We start from the raw sequence: 18729 nt of genomic DNA, 5'->3' as shown, positions 1-18729 counted from the left end.
GATTAACCATACTGCACCAGCATATATCTCTTTACTTATCACAAAATATCTCTCATTTCAACCACTCCGCTCTGCACAAGATCTGCATCTCTCTTCTGCATGGATCACTAGCTCCCATTCACTATTACAAGACTTTCATCGGGCTGCTGCCACCTTATGGAATGCCCTTCCACGCACAATAAGACTCTCCACTAAACTCCAAACTTTCAAGCATTCCCTGAAAACTCACCTCTTCAGGCAAGCCTATCATAGTTAAGTTCTACACGTATAACCCTCTGAGGCACTTATGTATTATATAGCTTCCCTTCTGGACTTGTAACTTGGTGGGACTGCTATGCTGTTACTGGTGCCTGTCCTTGTGTTTCCCTCCTATATCCCTATAGATTGTAAGCTTGCAGCAGGGCCCTCTAACCTCCAAGTCTGTCTGTCGTTACCCAGTTTGTTTTATCACTGTCTACTATTGTAAAGCACAACGGAATCTGCTGTGCTATATAAGAATCTGTAAATAAATAAATAATAATTTAGAACTTATAAATATCATCTTTGTATTATTCCTCACTGACAGAAACGTTCCTTTCAGATGGCCAGAGGTGAAATAGTATTGCACCACCCCTCCTCCCTCAGTAACCCTTGATATTTCACGCTGGCTTCCCTGTATAGCACGACATAGCACATTTATTATTTATTTATTTATTTATTTATTAACAGTTTCTTATATAGCGCATACATATTCTGCAGCGCTTTACAGAGAATATTTTAACATTCACATCAGTCCCTGCCACAGTGAGCTTACAATCTATATTCTTTACCACATGTACATGCACATACAGACTTTCTAGGATAAATTTTGTTGGAAGCCAATTAACCTACCTGTATATTTTTGGGATTGTGGGAGGAAACCGGAGTACCCTGAGGAAACCCAAGCAAGCACGGGGAGAATATTCAAACTCCGCACAGTTAGAGCCATGGTGGGGATTGAACCCATGGCCTCACTGTGAGGCAGTAATACTAACCATTACAGCATCCGTGCTGCCCCAAAAGCACACGCAAGCCTTTATTTTAAACTTTTCTGAGAACCATCAATCTAACCCAGGGCTGGGCAACACCGGCCCTCCAGATGTTAGTGAACTACACATCCCAGCATGCCTTGCATCCGTTTCAGCATGGCCACATAGCAAAACTAATGCAAAGCATCCTGGGATGTGTAGTTCACTAACATCTGGAGGGCCGGTGTTGCCCAGCCCTGATCTAACCATTAATCTAAGGGCCAGATGCACTAAGCTTCAAAAGTGATAAAATGGAGACTGATGAACACCCAGCCAATCATCTCCTACCTCTCATTTTACTGACTGTGTTTGAAAAATGTCAGGCAGGAGCTGATTGGCTGGTTGCTTACAACTTTCCATTTGATCACTTTTGAAGCTTAGTGCATCTGGCTCTAAATCTACTTTCTAGGAATTTTCACCAGAGCTGCTGGAGCTTCTGGACACCCTTTCCTAATAATCTATTCCTTCAATCCAAAATATGGTGAAACCAAATAACAGATTTACTAAAGCTTCTAAAAAAAAGTATTGGTGTTGCTCATAGTAACTGGTCAGACATTATTTTCTGACATGTACCGTATTTGCCGGCGTATAAGACGACTGGGCGTATAAGACGACCCCCCAACATTTCCACTCAAAATGTAGAGTTTGTTATATACTCGCCATATAAGACTACCCCCTCTTCCGCACACCTCCCTGTCACTAGCAGCTGTCTGGTCCCTTGAGTGGTAGGTTTTGCTGGGGCAGGACAAACCTATCAGGGCAGGTTTGTCCTGCCCCAGCATAACCCACCACATAAAGTTTTAATACCCCCTCATCTGCAGCTTCCCTGCAGTGATGCCGCTGTCCTCATTAAAGGGTACCTCGGTATTCATTTAAGGGTACCTCTCCTCGCCCCCCCCTGCAGTGACGTCGGCGGCAGGCTCGGGTATTTTCGGCGGGGCTCGGGGGGACTCGGGAGCGCTCAGGCACACGAGTCCCCCCGAGCCCCGTCGAAAACACCCGAGCCTGCCGCCGACATCAAATGCGCAATCTGACAGGCCGTTAGGCTGAAGAAAACACTGCTGCAGACAAATACTGTACTTCTATCTTTTATTATTAAGGTACGGTACGTATGTATAAGAAGGGGGGGGGGGCGAGGAGAGGTACCCTTTAGTGAATATATGCCGTACCCGGAGTATAAGACGACCCCCCACTAGAGGGAAAATTTTTATGGGCTAAAAAGTCGTCTTATACGCCGGAATATACGGTAATATATAAATCATAGTTAGATTTTTAGAAGCTTTAGTAAATGTTGCCCACCAAGGTCCTGAGAGACATTAAACTGCCCAAATTCATATGTCAGTAGATATCATCAAGCTATAACAGCAGCAAGATTACTATCCAGTTCTGCCAGTGTGTTTAAAGGACATAAAGTCACTTCTATTTCTCCAATATAACTTCACTTCCTTTTAGCTGTAACAAGTCTCTCACAAACACTATTACCCATCCATTTTCTCTTCCCTAACCACAGCAGGAAGTCTGCAGGTTTCCATAACAACAGCACTTAGCTCTCGTCTCCCCTTTTAATGATAGACAGGTGCCAGCATCATTGGATAATAAACAGAGAAAATTGGAGATTTTGAGGCTTTAATATTGGCTGCATGTTTATCACCATAATGAACTACAGCTATGTTTTTGAGGGTGTGAACATGGTAGAGGACAGGAAGTAACACTCACAGCAGGGTTCTGTCATGACCTAAATCATTTCACAAAAGATGTTATACACCTCTGTATGTTTAACCTTGTTTGAGGCCTGGGTAATTCTTTCAATTGAGTATTCCACAACCCACTGAGACTTGAACATGTGCTGTCTCCAAATTAACACTGTATCTGTGAATCATTCACAATATAACATGCAGGGTAGATAGATAGATAGATAATATTTAAGCTATATATACAATTTCGGTGATTCTAGTTGGCTCGCTAAGCAGTGAAAATTCTCTGCTTAGTGCGCCTGCTAACGCTGCCCACCAGGGGTGCGAATCCCCGCCCTCTGCAACAGTCCGCACATCCCAGACGCTTTTCAAATGGATGTTTTGCATAAACATCCATTCACAGGGTAGTATACAGGGCAAAATCATTTGATGGTTGCCGACCATTTGCCGATCATTTGATTGATTTTGTCCCCGCTCGTAAATATACAGTGAGTCTGGGCTGACTTAGACTTGCGGGATCCGGTTCCAGAAGCGAAGGTTAACTTGATAACTTGTACTTTCCTGTCAGACTTCTCATTCCCCATATTGTGCATTATTTGTTTAGCCTACTGAACAGACTGAGTATTGAAGCATAGACAATGAAGTAACTACTCCAGCTCATACTCACAGTAGCTTCTTTAGCACTACAGGGTAAGACATGGTGTCCAAAATCCATGTCACTATTATTTACAGTATTTAACAAATGTAAAATATTTGGTATGAATATTCTAGCATTGTAATCTATTATTACAGTGGAAATAAAGTCAAAGACTAGAGAAAAATGGTTGGAAAGGTTTCCAAAACTGTTCCGTGAATATTAGCTTACTCATCTTATTGCTGAGAAATAATGCACATTTCACCTAGTGCATTTAGGTTTATTTTCTGTGGAAATTCAAAAGCAATGCACTTCATGTCCTACTGGACACCACCATCCCCTTTAGTCTTGTAATGGACTCATTAAACAAGGTCCAAAAAGCTTTGGTTCCCGAGCATGTCCCAGGTAGCTAATGCCATCTCTCCAATACAAGGAGATATCAGACTGAAGAGAAGGAGAAAACGCAGAATTACCCATATAATGAAACCCCGTTGTTGATCATAGTACTGCTAACTTGCCTGGTACATTTACTGCTGTACTGCTGTATTCATCAATATTTCCAACTCCAAAATTAAGAATCAATTCTAAAATTTAGGATAGTTTAAAATTGCTATATACTTTTTTGTTTTGTTTTTTTCTGCTTTCCATATAATGAAAGAACGTATTGTCTTTCCAAACAGATCTTGAAGTCTGACATCAAGATCTCAGAAATGAGAAACCTTTAACACGTTTTTTTTTTCACATGACAGGGCCTTGTGTAGAGTTTTGTGAAACAGCAAGAAATTTATGTTCACCTAAATATGCAACTGCACCGTTTTCCTGCAAAATTACTCTTCTTTAGAATTCTTCTGACATCGCATCCTTTGGTATACCACACAGAGGCAGAACTCTGGGAGGCAATGGAGTCATCTGCCGCCAGGCTCCTGCTCCCAAGGGGGCACCTCTCCTCCCCCTGGAAGCTTAAATCAGTTTTTTAAAAGCCAAGGATATTGCTTCTGTGGCTGAGTTCTGAAATATATACTGTATGTGTTCCCTATCTATATTTCTGAACAGAAAAATATATTTTATATAAGGTTATATAGGGTTGTGTGTGTGTGTGTGTGGGGGGGGGGCACCAATATATATCTTTCCTCTGGGCATCTGGAAAGAACTTACGCCACTGATACCACATGTTACCAAATCCACTTCAGTTGGGAAACCAAGAAGAATACGCTATAGAGAAGTGATTTAGAGCCTGGTTCAGTCTCAAATTCAAAGTTGCAGATGAATGCTAGTAGTAAGCCGCTGACTAGACAGAAAGAAAACCCACCCTGTGTACTGTAGATCTGAGAGTGAATTGCAAAAATATTGCTATCCGCTATCCTGTCGCATATCCATCAGCAATTCCCGAAACATCAAATGATTTTCCTAGTCTGTGCAAATGTGATAAAGTCTGATCCTAATACAACTCTACAACATAGACAGCCTGATCGAGGCCAGTGCTGTGTCACGCGCTTTCCCTTAAAATGCCTGGGTACCTCTGCAATTATTCGGACTCCTGGAAAATGGCGGGTGTCAGTCCCCTAACGCCGACTTCCTATCAGTCAAATTACGTGAGGATTGTGATTCAAAATTTTTGTTGCTATTTTGTCTCTCGCATGCGCTCTATGATCTGTATGAATGCGCATTAGATAATCAAACAAATTTAAAATTTTCACATCAGTGATCAACTTTGAATCAGGCCTTTACTGTAAGAGAAGAGGGGGCCCGTATGCAGTTTCAATGTACTTTCATCTCCCCAACACAGCAGACTCTGGCACTATACCAGCCTACTGGGCATATACAGGTCTCAAAGAAAATGGTGTCCATGCCATGTTCCCAGTGATTTTTATGGCACCATCACTGGAGAGGTAAGTATAATAAGTGGGCGCTGGGGGTGCATGGGAACCCCCTGTACTCAATGGCTCATGTGTTCCGAACACCCTGCACCTACTATAGAAATGCCCATGATGTTGTAGGTGGACTGTAGCCCTATGGCATCAATATGTAGACTGTAGCATATAACAAATTGACTTAACGTTCAACTGCCATTTTTTTGATCTGTATCTATTGTATCTGTTTGTAAGTATCCCTAACATCTGGGGATGTTACTAATTTAATCTTCAATAAAAATCCATGCTGGGGTATTGTTTAGGCTAATCCTTACACTTGGTAGGTAGATATGGTATACATTTTTAAGGAACAACCATATGGCTATTACTGTATGCCACTGCCAGCATACGTTCTTTACAAATATGTCAGCAAAGACTGTGTTCTGAAAAACAGAAACAGTAAGGTAGCTCCGATGTGTTGCATTGTTTTCTTTCCTTTCTTATATCCTTACAATTGATAATAATAATAATGAAACCACAAGCATGACCCTACTGCGGGGATCATTATCCCTCTGCTGAGGCCCAAGGAAAGTAACAAAACCTGTCACCATGGCAACGCCTTCATGTGACAAAACTAAAAGCCGCAAAGAAAGAATTAAAAGGAAAAAAACTGTGCTGAAAGTTGCTGTTTTTTTCGCTTATCTATTTTTTGTGCTACAGTTTATGACAGTAATAATAGCTTCCTCAGAGAATCATTGAAGGCAAGCACGGAACACAACAGAGCTGTTATCACATAGATAATAGACATTTAGAACTTGGCAATATTGCTTAGTCATTATGGCAAAACACACATGGAGTTAGAAGTGTCTGTTTGAAAATATTACCAGATTTTTACGATTCATGGGCAAGGAAAAGGGGGGAGGGGGGGCGGGGGGATGACACTGAAAACGCTGGATGCAAATGCAGAAGAATGAGTCCAGGCTGACATATTCTCCTGGTGACAGGCAGCATGCTCCTTACATAACCTGTCTTTTAAATGACAAACCATTGCTTTTCCACTATGTTTTTAGTCAATTCAAATCAGCCACAAAGGCCATTTACTTCTCAGAGACATTTTCAACGTACAATTCATCAAGTGTAGTGGACTGACATATGTGCCAATAAGAGCTATTAGCAAAAAATATGTCACTTTATCTGAAGCTGGGCTGACATTATCAATTGGACACATTTATTCCTGGCTGCAATATTTATATGCCTGTAGTGAAGCATCAAAGTGAACCAGTACGAATGGAGAAAATAGAGTATAAACATTGATTTATACAACCCATACACATATCATTATTATTAACAGTTTCGGTACTTATGTAGTAACTGGGCTGCCGATTTTTTGATTGTATGCCTTAAGTTAAGGCATACAATCAGATGCGATGCGATGCGATATCGCATCGCATCGCATCCGATATCGCATCCGATATCGGATGCGATGACCCGATTTTTCCATAGGAATCAATGTTAAAATGATTCCTATGGAAAAATGGGTCCTTTTCATACCCCTACTATCCAAGTGGGCATGGAGTTGGATATAAACCTGTGGCGAGCGTAGCGAGCCACCGAGCCCGAAGCGTGGCGAGCGAAGCGAGCCCCGCGAGGGGACGGTATTCGTCCCCTCGCGGGGCTCGCTTCGCTCGCCACGCTTCGGGCTCGGTGGCTCGCTACGCTCGCCACAGGTTTATATCCAACTCCATGCCCACTTGGATAGTAGGGGTATGAAAAGGACCCATTTTTCCCATTGAATTCCATGTTAAAATGGACTCAGTCCATTTTAACATTGATTCCTATGGAAAAATCGGGTCATCGCATCGCATCGCATCGAATCGCATGGTCGCATGCGATGCGATGCGATCTCCCGATCCGACCCGATTTAGAAATCGGCAGCCCAGTTACTACATAAGTACCACAGTTTCTTATATAGTCACAAATGTTTATTTTAACCATTTGAGTGCCAACATTTTTGTGAGCGATGTGCAAAATATCTGCTAAAAATGCCAGCGTCGCTCACATTACGAAGCTTAGTGAATGCTTGGAGGTGTGAAATGCAGCCAAGAACATTTGTAGGTATACATACACACTATACTGCTTAGATACAGTGTTATCAGCAGGCTATATTAATATAGGGTTGGGTCCCTTGGAAATACTTGGTCTTCCATCGTAAGGGACAATCATAAACACTTTCTATTTAATATAACATTTGCAGTCAACAATCTTTTTGTAACCTAATATGCTCCTTCCACCTATAAAAAGGCTTTAGGCCCTTATTCTGATCGGTGCGGCCCGATCAGAATATGCGGCCACGACCGTGCAGGCGAATCCCCGCCTTCCATACGGATCGCCACCTCCGTCCGTACGCGGATATGTGGCGATCCGCATGAAAGTGGACGGGGATACGCCTCCTCCGTCTTGGGAGCAGCCCCTGCATTCGATGGTCGCCGAACATCGAATGCAGGGCCGCACGCTCCACTAGGTCCCGCCACCCAAGACCACACGGACACTTGTCCGTGTGAAATCATGTATGGGGCGGGCAGCTGACATCCGGCGATGTCAGATGCCCGCCCCCTACACACGCGTCATGGCTTCATTACCATGCATACGCCCCGCGTTTGCATGGGAACGCCCATGAAACGCGGGGCGTATGCATAGGGTAATGAGGCTTAGTAGCCCCTCACGCCCCTCTACGCCCCCTGTGCGGCGTGTAAAGAATACGTGCGGCGAAATCGCCTGCACATGCGCAGAGTGACCTCTGCACATGCGCAGACGATAACCATCGGCGGGACGTCCGCATGCGGAGAAATCCGCACCGATCAGAATAAGGCCCTTAGTGACCTACAGTATATGCATGTACAAGTCCTGAAACCAATGAACAACATAATTCAAATGTATTATCAAGATTATTTCTGGGAATGAGGCAGAAGCTTCAGAAAGTAGTAGGAAATGATTGCCATAAGAGCGCATGCTGACTGAGGATACTCCAATTAGAGACATTTTGTTTACAGGATTTGTAGAAGTCATAAACATTTCTGAATGTATTAACCAGTAACATATTATTAATATCATATTGCTTAGTTCTTTACCTCTGGCATCTTGACTCTTCCCTCTTGAAAGGAACATGTCTGGGGGTCATGGGTACACACATGGCGATATTTACACCAATGACATTCATATGGACTTTCCACACAAGAAAGGCATCTGAAAACAAAAAGGTACATTCCATATTGTAATTCCACCGTTCACTTGCTCAAATTAGACACATCTTCAGTGGGTATGGATTGCAGGTAAATGTTGTTACAAATACATTATGATGACTGGGTCACAATCACAGATACTGATTTGGGGGGCTCGTCTTTTGAAATTATTATTTTGTCCTGAATCCAAGACCATGGGTAGAGATGCCAATCCTGGGGTATTTTTTCAATCCCGGGATCCAAGACTGAAATGCTTAATCCAGAAGTGCTGGGGTGCGGTGGTGCAGCCTGGGCAGCATCACCTTTGCGCAGAGCCACACGCCATGGTCTGAGACAGCCGGGAAGCGTCTGAGCATGTGCTCAGATGCTGGCCAGCATTAGACTGTCTAATCCCAAAATACCAGGATTGGAAACTCTAATCCCGGGATTGAAATCCTGGCAATTTTAAGGCCAAATCCCAGGATTGGCCACCCCAGCCATGGTTAGATATATATTATCCTGTTTGTGGTGACCTGCAACTGGCTTAAAGCTTGTCACTACAGTATATGTAGACTGCTGAGTTTGCTCACTGCCTGCACAGAGGTACAGGTCGAGTCTCTCGTATCCGTAGATCCATTATCTGAAATAATACAAAAACTGTGTTTTTTTTGAATATTTTGTATTGTTCCCCCCCACCCCTTTTTCATAGTTTCTAAGTCCCCCAATGTCCACAGCGGCCTTCATGAACTTCTTCAGTGTCTTCCTCGGTCCATTGCATCCAAGTGCATTGCGTGAGTGTGCGGGGTGTTACTGGCGTGCCCACAAACTCAAGCAATGCACTCCTGGGACAGCTGAAAAGGATCCTGAAGGCCTCCGTGGATGTCAGGGGACACTGTGGATGTCATGGGACCACTAGGGGTCCAGGTAATTATTATAAAACAAAAGTATTCCAAAAACAGTAAATATCCCTTTCCAGAATGCTCGTGGTCCCGAGCATTTCGGATAAGTTATACTCAACCTGTATTACATAACATTTTAAATTACAATGAGTGGAGTTTCTTTTAAAATGGGTAGCATTTTAAAATATGTTTTATATAAATAATGTTAATAACACAAACTAGTTTTAGATATTTTTTGCAGAAAAGGAAATGGAGTTTTGTACTGTAGTTTAACGCTTTCAATTTTATGTCCATTTACCTATGGTTACCTTTAACAGTTTTGACAGAAATATAGCATTTTTTTTTTTTATATATATATATAGGGATAACTTCCTGGGAAAACATTATTAAATCCATGGTTGCTTCAGTGAAGAAACTGCAGCAACTAATAAGAAAATCTTAATTGAATAACTTGGCATTGGGCTCGCTCAGTTTATCAGGAGAACCTCAGATGTGTGTCCTTTTTTTTTCTATCACATGTAAAGTCTATTTGGACTTGCTCAGCTTTCACTGCCAGTTTTCATGTGTATGGTAATAAAAAAAGATCTGTCATCAAATTATGAAAACCATTACAAACAATAAACCGAAAATCCAAAATCTGTACTCTGTTTTCTGATGTGGCAACATTTTACATTATGTACATTTAACCATTTCTAAATGTAATATAAAACCGAATGTAAAATTTATCCATCTCAAGTGAAAGAATCTCCCACCAGAGGTAGCAGAGCTTAAAAGCATTTTAAACATGATTGTACATAAGAATATCCTTACAGAGAATTAAGAACCAAATAGGTTTTTAGGTTATTATAAGGTTAAAAAAATGGTATACTAGATGGGCTAATTTACTAAGATGGGAGTTCTGTTTGAGATGGGATGTTGTTATGGGCAACCAATCGGGTGTGGTATGGGACTCCCATCCGGCACCCAACCAATCACCTACTATCTATTATCTTCTAGAAGGTGTTACATAAATACAAATTGATTCTGATTGGTTGATTAGAACTCCCATTTTAGTAAATTTCCCCAGATAAGTCAAGTGGTTCTTGCCACCAAATTCTATGGGGTAAATATACTAAAAAATGAAAAGCGGTGATGCTTCATCCTAGAAAATAATCTGATCTTTGAATCACCTCTTTTTATTTTTAGACACTTAAGTAAACTTTCCCCTATGTTTCTCTGTTTCTACGTTTTTATAAATACTTTGTGTGTGAAGAAAGTCCTACAGCCATAAGTGATCACTTATGCTGGATACACCACAGGCCGATGGATTCAGTTGATCCAGTTGAGATGTCAGCCAGCTTTAGATCTGAAATTGGGACGGCAGGTACATAAAGTAAATGTGTTTTCTTGATAAATATGACTTACAGATGGTTTCGGTTGATAGTTCCCAGGAAATGAGGTTGACAATCAATATGACAACCACTGTTGATCGACAGGAAAAATGTTAACATGGTCATGGACACACACAATAGGTCGACATGGCAATGGTTGACACATTGCAACGGTCAACATGAGTTTTTCCCAATTTTTTTCACTCAGATAACTTGTACATACTTTACCATACTTTACGATCCATGTGGACTACAATTGGGAATGGTAAAGTGTGCTGAGTGAAGCACTATGCCCGAAGCATGGCAAGCGAAGCGAGCCATTCGAGGGTACACGTTACACTAACTGGGGGTCCATGTCGACAGATGTTGACATAGACAACAAAAATGTGAAAACCGCATGTTGACCTTTTCATGTGTCAACTATTTCCATGTCAACATTTTGCTTGTGTCTGCATTTTGTCCATGTTGACCACCTTTTTCCAGACTCCTGTAGATAGTGGGCCGCCAGGTCCTGTACAACTGGGCTTGCACCAAGCCTCTTTGTTTGCTTGAAAACAAGTTCTAGTCATAAATGGATGCACCAAGCCGCTTTATGAGACTGCATTGATTAATTTGATAACAATACTTTTATATCTGTGTACATCTGAGTGCATACGAAGCATGTGGCAGCTGCAATGTACACTTTGTATACAGATTCACAGACAGATATACCGTTTCCCATATCAAATGAATCAGTGGCGTCTCATGAAGGGTATTATCACGTCTTGCTGTGACTAAGATGCATTGTTGGGTGAATAAAAGCAAAATAAAGATGCTTGGCTTGCTAGCTGAGTACATATGGAGCTGGAGCAATAAGAAGAGCTGCTTGCTGCTGCTGCAGCAGCAATAGTGTTTCTGTACATGATATTTACTGTATGTGCTTGATGCATAATGGAATTTACTGACTTTTATAAAGTTATTAAAAATCTATCATATGTAAGTGCAGAAGCATTTTGGTTATCATACATTATTATGCTCAGGTATGAAACTACTGTATATGAAAAAACATTTAAAGGCAACACTACCCACCATCCTATCCTTATTATCTAGTCTTCATGCTACCACTTAATATAGAAAGTGAGATTTAATAATACATAGTAATTCTATAATCCTATAAAGTATCAGAGGGATCTGATCTTGTAAGGCTCGTCACTGGTAGAGACCTGCTATTATGCTGGGCACACATCAGACCAACTTTCCTCCAACCACCCAACTAGTTGGTTGGATGGAATAAAAACCTGGTACTGGATTGGAGCAAATGTAATTTGTAATGAAGTCATTTGTTTCCCAAATCGGAAAATGGACAACAACTGTCACTCAGACAATGTACCTATTGGATTGTTGGACCTATTTGATTTAAACAATTTCTCTGAATGGTTTTGTCCATTCTCCTGAGTTTGGGAACAAATTGCTTATTGGCATTTGCCCCCATACAGTACAAGATTTTCAGTCTAGCCAACCAAATGGTTGGAGGAAAGTTGGTCTGATGTGTGGCCAGCATAAGGGCATAATTTAGACCTGAACACAAAGCACCTTTTTCTTAAATGGACAAAACCATGTGCACTGCAGGTGGTTAAAATGTAACATGTGCAGAGAGTTAGATTTGGGTGGGGTGTGTTCAAACTGACATCTAAATTGCAGTGTAAAAATAAAAGCAGCCAGTATTTACCCTGCACAAAATAACCAAAATCTAACTCTCTCTGCGCATAATATATATGCCCCACCTGCAGTGCATGTGGTTTTGCCCATTTCAGAAAAAAGGTGTTTTGCGATCTGAATTAGGTGCTATGTACAGTAATTTAAGATCCAAGACAAGGACATTCTTTGTCTTAGAAGCAAAAAAAAAAAACAAGTAACTTTGTATCCGGAACAAACCAAGTTGTTATAAGTTTGTATATGGAACGTACCATGTCACAATACAAGGGGTGCAAATACATTTTCTAATACTGGCTAGTTTTTCATATATTTCACAAGTGTTTGGTTTATTAGGTTAACAGTGACTCGTAGACAGTTTCTAGGTCGAGCCCAAAAGGTTAACATGCACAAGTTCATCATGAGGTAAACATGATAATGGTTGACACATGAAAAGGTCGACATGATTTTTTAGGTTTTCGGAGTGTCATTTATATCTTGTAGCACATGGACCACCATTCCCAAACCTATTCCACGTGGATGGTAAAGTACGAAAAATTAACAAAATTACTTTTGTCATGTCAACGGTTTGAGCATGTCAACACATTTTGACCATGTCAACCTAATGCAATTCGACCTAAAGTCTGGATACCATTCCACAAACGCTGTTAAGCTTTAGATTTACACTGCAATTTAGATTTTAGTTTATTCAAGGCACATATTAAATTTGCACCCTCTGCACTGTAACATGGTTTTGCCCCAGTGTACAATAGGTGAATGGCCTTTTAAGCAGCAATCATATACCAGGTAGGGTTTGCCATCTAAAGTACTGCCACTCAAAATTACGGCCATACTATGACAATTTACAGCACCTACGGCTTCTCCCACTCTGTTTTTAGTGCTCTCTCCACTTTATCTCTCTCCATGCTTCAATAAATAACACCCTCAGCCCCTAAATATTTTCAGCGAGTGGATTACAGTATCATCCTGCAAGCATAAGTAATGTATGCTCCACTGATTTGCTATGAAATACATTGAAATATAGCAGATATCCAACAGTGAGGGATGAGGGGGTTTTATAATACAAGTCCTAATGAATGTAGCTACAATGAAATGTTTTTGTTATTCAAATTGATGGCAAACACTCACTCTGATAAATACAATAAAAAATGTATACTGTATCATATTGTGTCAAGTCATAACATAGACTGTCATGAATATTTAATTTTTTTTATCTTTATTTTTCCTGGAGAACATGGAAGCAGGGACACAGAACTGCTTGTAATGAAATTATCACTGTGAATGTGAGGTAATGTAAGAGAATGCTAAATAATAGAAAAAAATAGAAAAATAGAAACAAGCACTTGTTACAATACAAGTCAGCATATAAAGCAGGCATGTCCAACGTTGGCCCTCCAGATGTTTTGAAACTACACATCCCAGCATGCTTTGCCACAGTTTTGCAATTAGAGAATGCTAAAACTATTGCAAAGCATGCTGGGATGTGTAGTTTCAAAACATCTGGAGGGCCAACGTTGCACATGCCTGATATAAAGCATAGTTGCCTACCTTTTACTTTTCCTTTCTGGAAGAAGCACATGTTGGGGGATGCAAGGGGGAGACTGATGTCATGTAGCCCCGACCCCATTCCACAAAACTCAGTGATTCGCGGGTCTGCGAAGAGGGGCGGGGCTTAAATGATGCAAAATGCCACAATTTTCATTTTAGCCCCGCCCCTCCCTGTACAGCGTGAATTCCAGCATTTGTAGTTGCGGGGAAGGGGGGTGCCGGTGCTCCAAGGAAATTGCGGGAGACTTGCCCACCATCCTGGGGGGCCGGGAGGGGGACCCGATTTTCGAGAGACTCCCGGCCATTCCGGGAGGGTAGGAAAGCCTGATATAAAGTTGTGCTGGATTGCTGGGATGCCTAAACACAAACACTACAACAGGGCTGGACTGGGACCAGAAATCGGCCCTAGCATTTTGAGCATACAGGCCCACGCGCAGTAGGAGGGACCCTTGCACGGCGGAGGCGCGCATCGAAAAGGGGGCGTGGCCTCATGAAAAGGAGGTGTGGCTTCACAAAAAGGAGGCATTGCACATTATGGAACACACTGTAATGCCCATCTGCTTCCTCTGTCTAAATAGGGTGTCAATTGTGGAGTTATTGGTAATATCTTTCTGCGTGCAGACTATATATGGACTACTACTCCTCACAGAGGACATATGGTAGAGAATTAATGTAATTCAAATGAATGGGAGAATGCTTTTCTACAGAAAACGGACACACGGGCTATATCTTCTTAAATGAGAAAATACCTATTATAGGGGAACACCCCTCAAAGCAGGGGCAGTGGACCGTTCTAGACAGTTTGCCCTATGGCAGAATCTGGTGGACTGTGCTATTCTCCCTGCACTTGAGGGAAGACCTTTTTCCCGACATTGTGGGGTTGAAGTGTAATTGACCAATAAAGCTCAGCTGGAGCCCCGTTTTTTGCCCGCTCATACTGAGGTTATAAAAGACAAGCTCCGACTGAGCGGTAAAAGGTGCCTAAGGAGAGCTGAGGAAGACAGAGGAGAGCAGTGGTGCGCACGTGTGTGGGAGACAGCGCAACACCATTAACACGGCTTACCGATTAATAGCCCCTACAGAGATCTATTCCCAAGCCGAGGCTTCCGGTGGTAGTTGGCGGTAATTCTCATGGGAGGTCCAGAGAAGACAGGCTGACAGCAGGAGGTGGAGGGCTGAGCAGCGGTGACACAGCAGCTGAGAGGCGGACCAGAGACAGAGGCTGATGAGAGGCTTCAGGCGGAGACTGGGGGAGCCCTCTGACCTACATCTATAAGGAGGTGTGGTGAGTCCCGCTCCAGACAACCTGTGTGGCCAAATAGGGGACTCGAGGCAGCAGGGCGGGCTCATCGCTACTGCAGAAAGTTCTCAGAACTTTCTGCATAAAGCGGCCCACAAGGCCATCGGCCCTTTTTGGCCTTTGCCAGAAGTGCCAGATGGCCAGTCCGGCCCTGCACTACAACATAACTGATGTTTTCATTGCTTCAAGAATCAAAGTTGCTGTGTGGATTTGCAGAGAACAGACAGTTGCCGCCCAGACAGAGTGAAAACCTACCCTGTGCAAGTCTGCAAATGGCCTGCGTAAATATCGCCAATCATCGCACATCTGCAAATCCTCACTATCCAATGGTTTTTCCACTGTATGCAGTCTGCGCATAACCCTGACCCTTCCACAAGTCTGTGATAGAAACCGGATGATCGAGGCTGGAGCTGATGTCACACACCCTCCCTGGAAACGTTTGGGCACCTCTGTGTTTTTCCTGACACTCCCAGAAAATGCCCGGTTACCACCCACAAACAGCAGCTTCCTGTCAGTCAAGTTGCCAGGGGTTTGCAAAAAAAATCACTGATATTGTATTTGTCTCTGAGTGCCGCTGAGACCCAGATGCATGCACAGTTGTTCAATAATTGATCACTGAGCAAATTCACACAACATGGATCAGCTCTGAATAACCCCCAAAGTCAACTATTTCTCTGGTTTCTTAATCCAAGAGCTACAACCATAGGGAGAAAAAAAGAACAATATTCAGAAGCCGCACAAATTTTGTACCCTGCCATGTTACATTAGCAAATATTTGTGATCCTTCTCTAATTCCATCTGTATTACATATTTTCATATTTTTTTAAATGTGTCTTGTTTATATGAGAGATTTATAGCTTGTCAGTTACAGGTAATACAGTTCTGCCCTGTTGTATACACCAGCTGGCAGCATAGCAGTAGGAAGCAGCATGGGGCTTACCATGTATGGGCACAAAGTCATACTCAGTAACTCCCTTTAGGCTCCTTGTTGCCAGGAATTCAAAGAATACCTGGCTGTCATGGAAACCAAATATATAGACAAAACCAAGCGATACAGAGAACATAGCAAAGGTTTGGTAAAGGATATTGTATTATGACAAAAAGACAAAGTTGGGCTCGTCGCACTAGGTACTGATAATGTAAATATCGGAAGAGGCCCCCAGTATTTATTACACTTAAATCAGTGATATTGGCGGGGTGTGCTACCTTTTGACAAGAAATTTGAATACATCAAGGGGAGAAGGAAAGACTAGGCTTGCCGTTATTGTGGTGCACCGTAAGGAGGTATTTTATATAAAATATAACTTTTATTCAATTATTCACTTAAAAAGCGACATATAAAACCAAAGACATACAAAATGGACAATTAACACAAAAGTTTTAAAATTGAGGAAAAGATTCCTCACGTAGTGAGACCCCAATGTCACAGTATCCTGTGGTTTTTGTTTGTCACAGCAGTGCGTCTTACTATATAGGGAGTAGTCTGCAGACCTGAACAGATCAGTGAATTCTACCCATGTGATAGTGTTATATCTGAGTAGCCTTTAAGTTACAATGATGAGTACTAATCCTCTAATTGCTAGGGTACTCCAACACTAGTTGTTTTAAATATGGTTATAGTGGGGAGATATAGTGATCTGTTAGGTCTAGTTCTGCTGAGTTTTTAGAGGCAGTATTACATGTGTGCTAGATTGCAGTATAACTGTCTGGAGGGTAATCAGCTGGTGTGGTGAATATATCACCTTATCAATTCATAGGTGCCACCCAGCTGAACTTCTAACAGACTGAAATCAGAGATCCCAATTTTATAGCATATTCATGATGCACATAGAATGAATTAGCATCACCGGGGTTAAATGCTTGCGGTCTCTCTATATAAGTGAACACTTGTAATACCCTAAACAATACTAGAATACTAGCCCTGTCACCCCCGACAGATCCGGATTACAGCGCACCCTTGATGCTGACAGATGTCCTGGCACCAGCGGGGTAACGCCTTCGGTCTGACGGCGGGTGTAACTGTCCCTAATCTGCAGAACTAGGTAAGTATTCACCATTTGTATCTGGACATAGGTGGAATGGGGGAGGGGAGGCACAGTTTAACAATGAACCACTGTTCTTCACCACCCACTGGACAGTGCCGGAGGGCTGCGCACACTGTTGTGACAAAACAATGTTCAATGACAAATCATAAAGGAGGACAATGGGGTGCAGTCACTAGGTGGACACGGTCAACACGCGTGTCGCTGCTCGCGTCATCTGGTCCTGATGAAGCGAGCAGCGACACGCGTGTTGACCGTGTCCACCTAGTGACTGCACCCCATTGTCCTCCTTTATGATTTGTCATTGAACATTGTTTTGTCACAACAGTGTGCGCAGCCCTCCGGCACTGTCCAGTGGGTGGTGAAGGCACATGGTTCATTGTTAAACTGTGCCTCCCCTCCCCCATTCCACCTATGTCCAGATACAAATGGTGAATACTTACCTAGTTCTGCAGATTAGGGACAGTTACACCCGCCGTCAGACCGAAGGCGTTACCCCGCTGGTGCCAGGACATCTGTCAGCATCAAGGGTGCGCTGTAATCCGGATCTGTCGGGGGTGACAGGGCTAGTATTCTAGTATTGTTTAGGGTATTACAAGTGTTCACTTATATAGAGAGACCGCAAGCATTTAACCCCGGTGATGCTAATTCATTCTATGTGCATCATGAATATGCTATAAAATTGGGATCTCTGATTTATCTATAACTCAGTCTGTTGGAAGGTCAGCTGGGTGGCACCTATGAATTGATCAGGTGATATATTCACCACACCAGCTGATTACCCTCCAGACAGTTATATCATCACCTAAAACTACCTATTACCCAAACAGAGAGACCATTAGCATTTAACCCCTCTGATGCAAATTCATTCTATGTGCACCATGAATATGCTACAAATTTGGATCTCTTGATTTATCTATAACTCAGTCAGTTGGAAGGTCAGCTGGGTGGCACCTGTGAATTGAAAAGGTGATATATTCACCACACCAGCTGATTACCCTCCAGACAGTTATACTGCCATCTAGCACACATGTAATACTGCCTCTAAAAACTCAGCAGAACTAGACATAACAGATCACTATATCTCCCCACTATAACCATATTTAAAACAACTAGTGTTGGAGTACCCTAGCAATTAGAGGATTAGTACTCATCATTGTAACTTAAAGGCTACTCAGATATAACACTATCACATGGGTAGAATTCACTGATCTGTTCAGGTCTGCAGACTACTCCCTATATAGTAAGACGCACTGCTGTGACAAACAAAAACCACAGGATACTGTGACATTGGGGTCTCACTACGTGAGGAATCTTTTCCTCAATTTTAAAACTTTTGTGTTAATTGTCCATTTTGTATGTCTTTGGTTTTATATGTCGCTTTTTAAGTGAATAATTGAATAAAAGTTATATTTTATATAAAATACCTCCTTACG

The 18729-nt window shown here is 42.2% G+C and overlaps 1 protein-coding gene across 2 annotated transcripts in view; it reads right to left on the bottom strand.

The window, feature by feature from the left end:
• PLXNA4 (plexin A4) overlaps positions 1-18729 on the bottom strand; it is a 602161-nt gene that overhangs the window by 143580 nt on the left and 439852 nt on the right. For both annotated transcript variants that reach the window (XM_083183332.1, XM_083183333.1), the window contains exon 9: positions 8353-8467. In XM_083183332.1, the coding sequence (XP_083039458.1) occupies positions 8353-8467 (115 nt within the window). The remainder of the gene's footprint in view (positions 1-8352; positions 8468-18729) is intronic.

This window comes from Crinia signifera, chromosome 4 (assembly GCF_055691185.1).
Source record: "Crinia signifera chromosome 4, ASM5569118v1, whole genome shotgun sequence".
Classification (NCBI taxonomy): Eukaryota; Metazoa; Chordata; class Amphibia; order Anura; family Myobatrachidae; genus Crinia; species Crinia signifera.
Note: the sequence above shows the minus strand (reverse complement) of the source record. Positions and strands in the feature narration are given on the sequence as shown.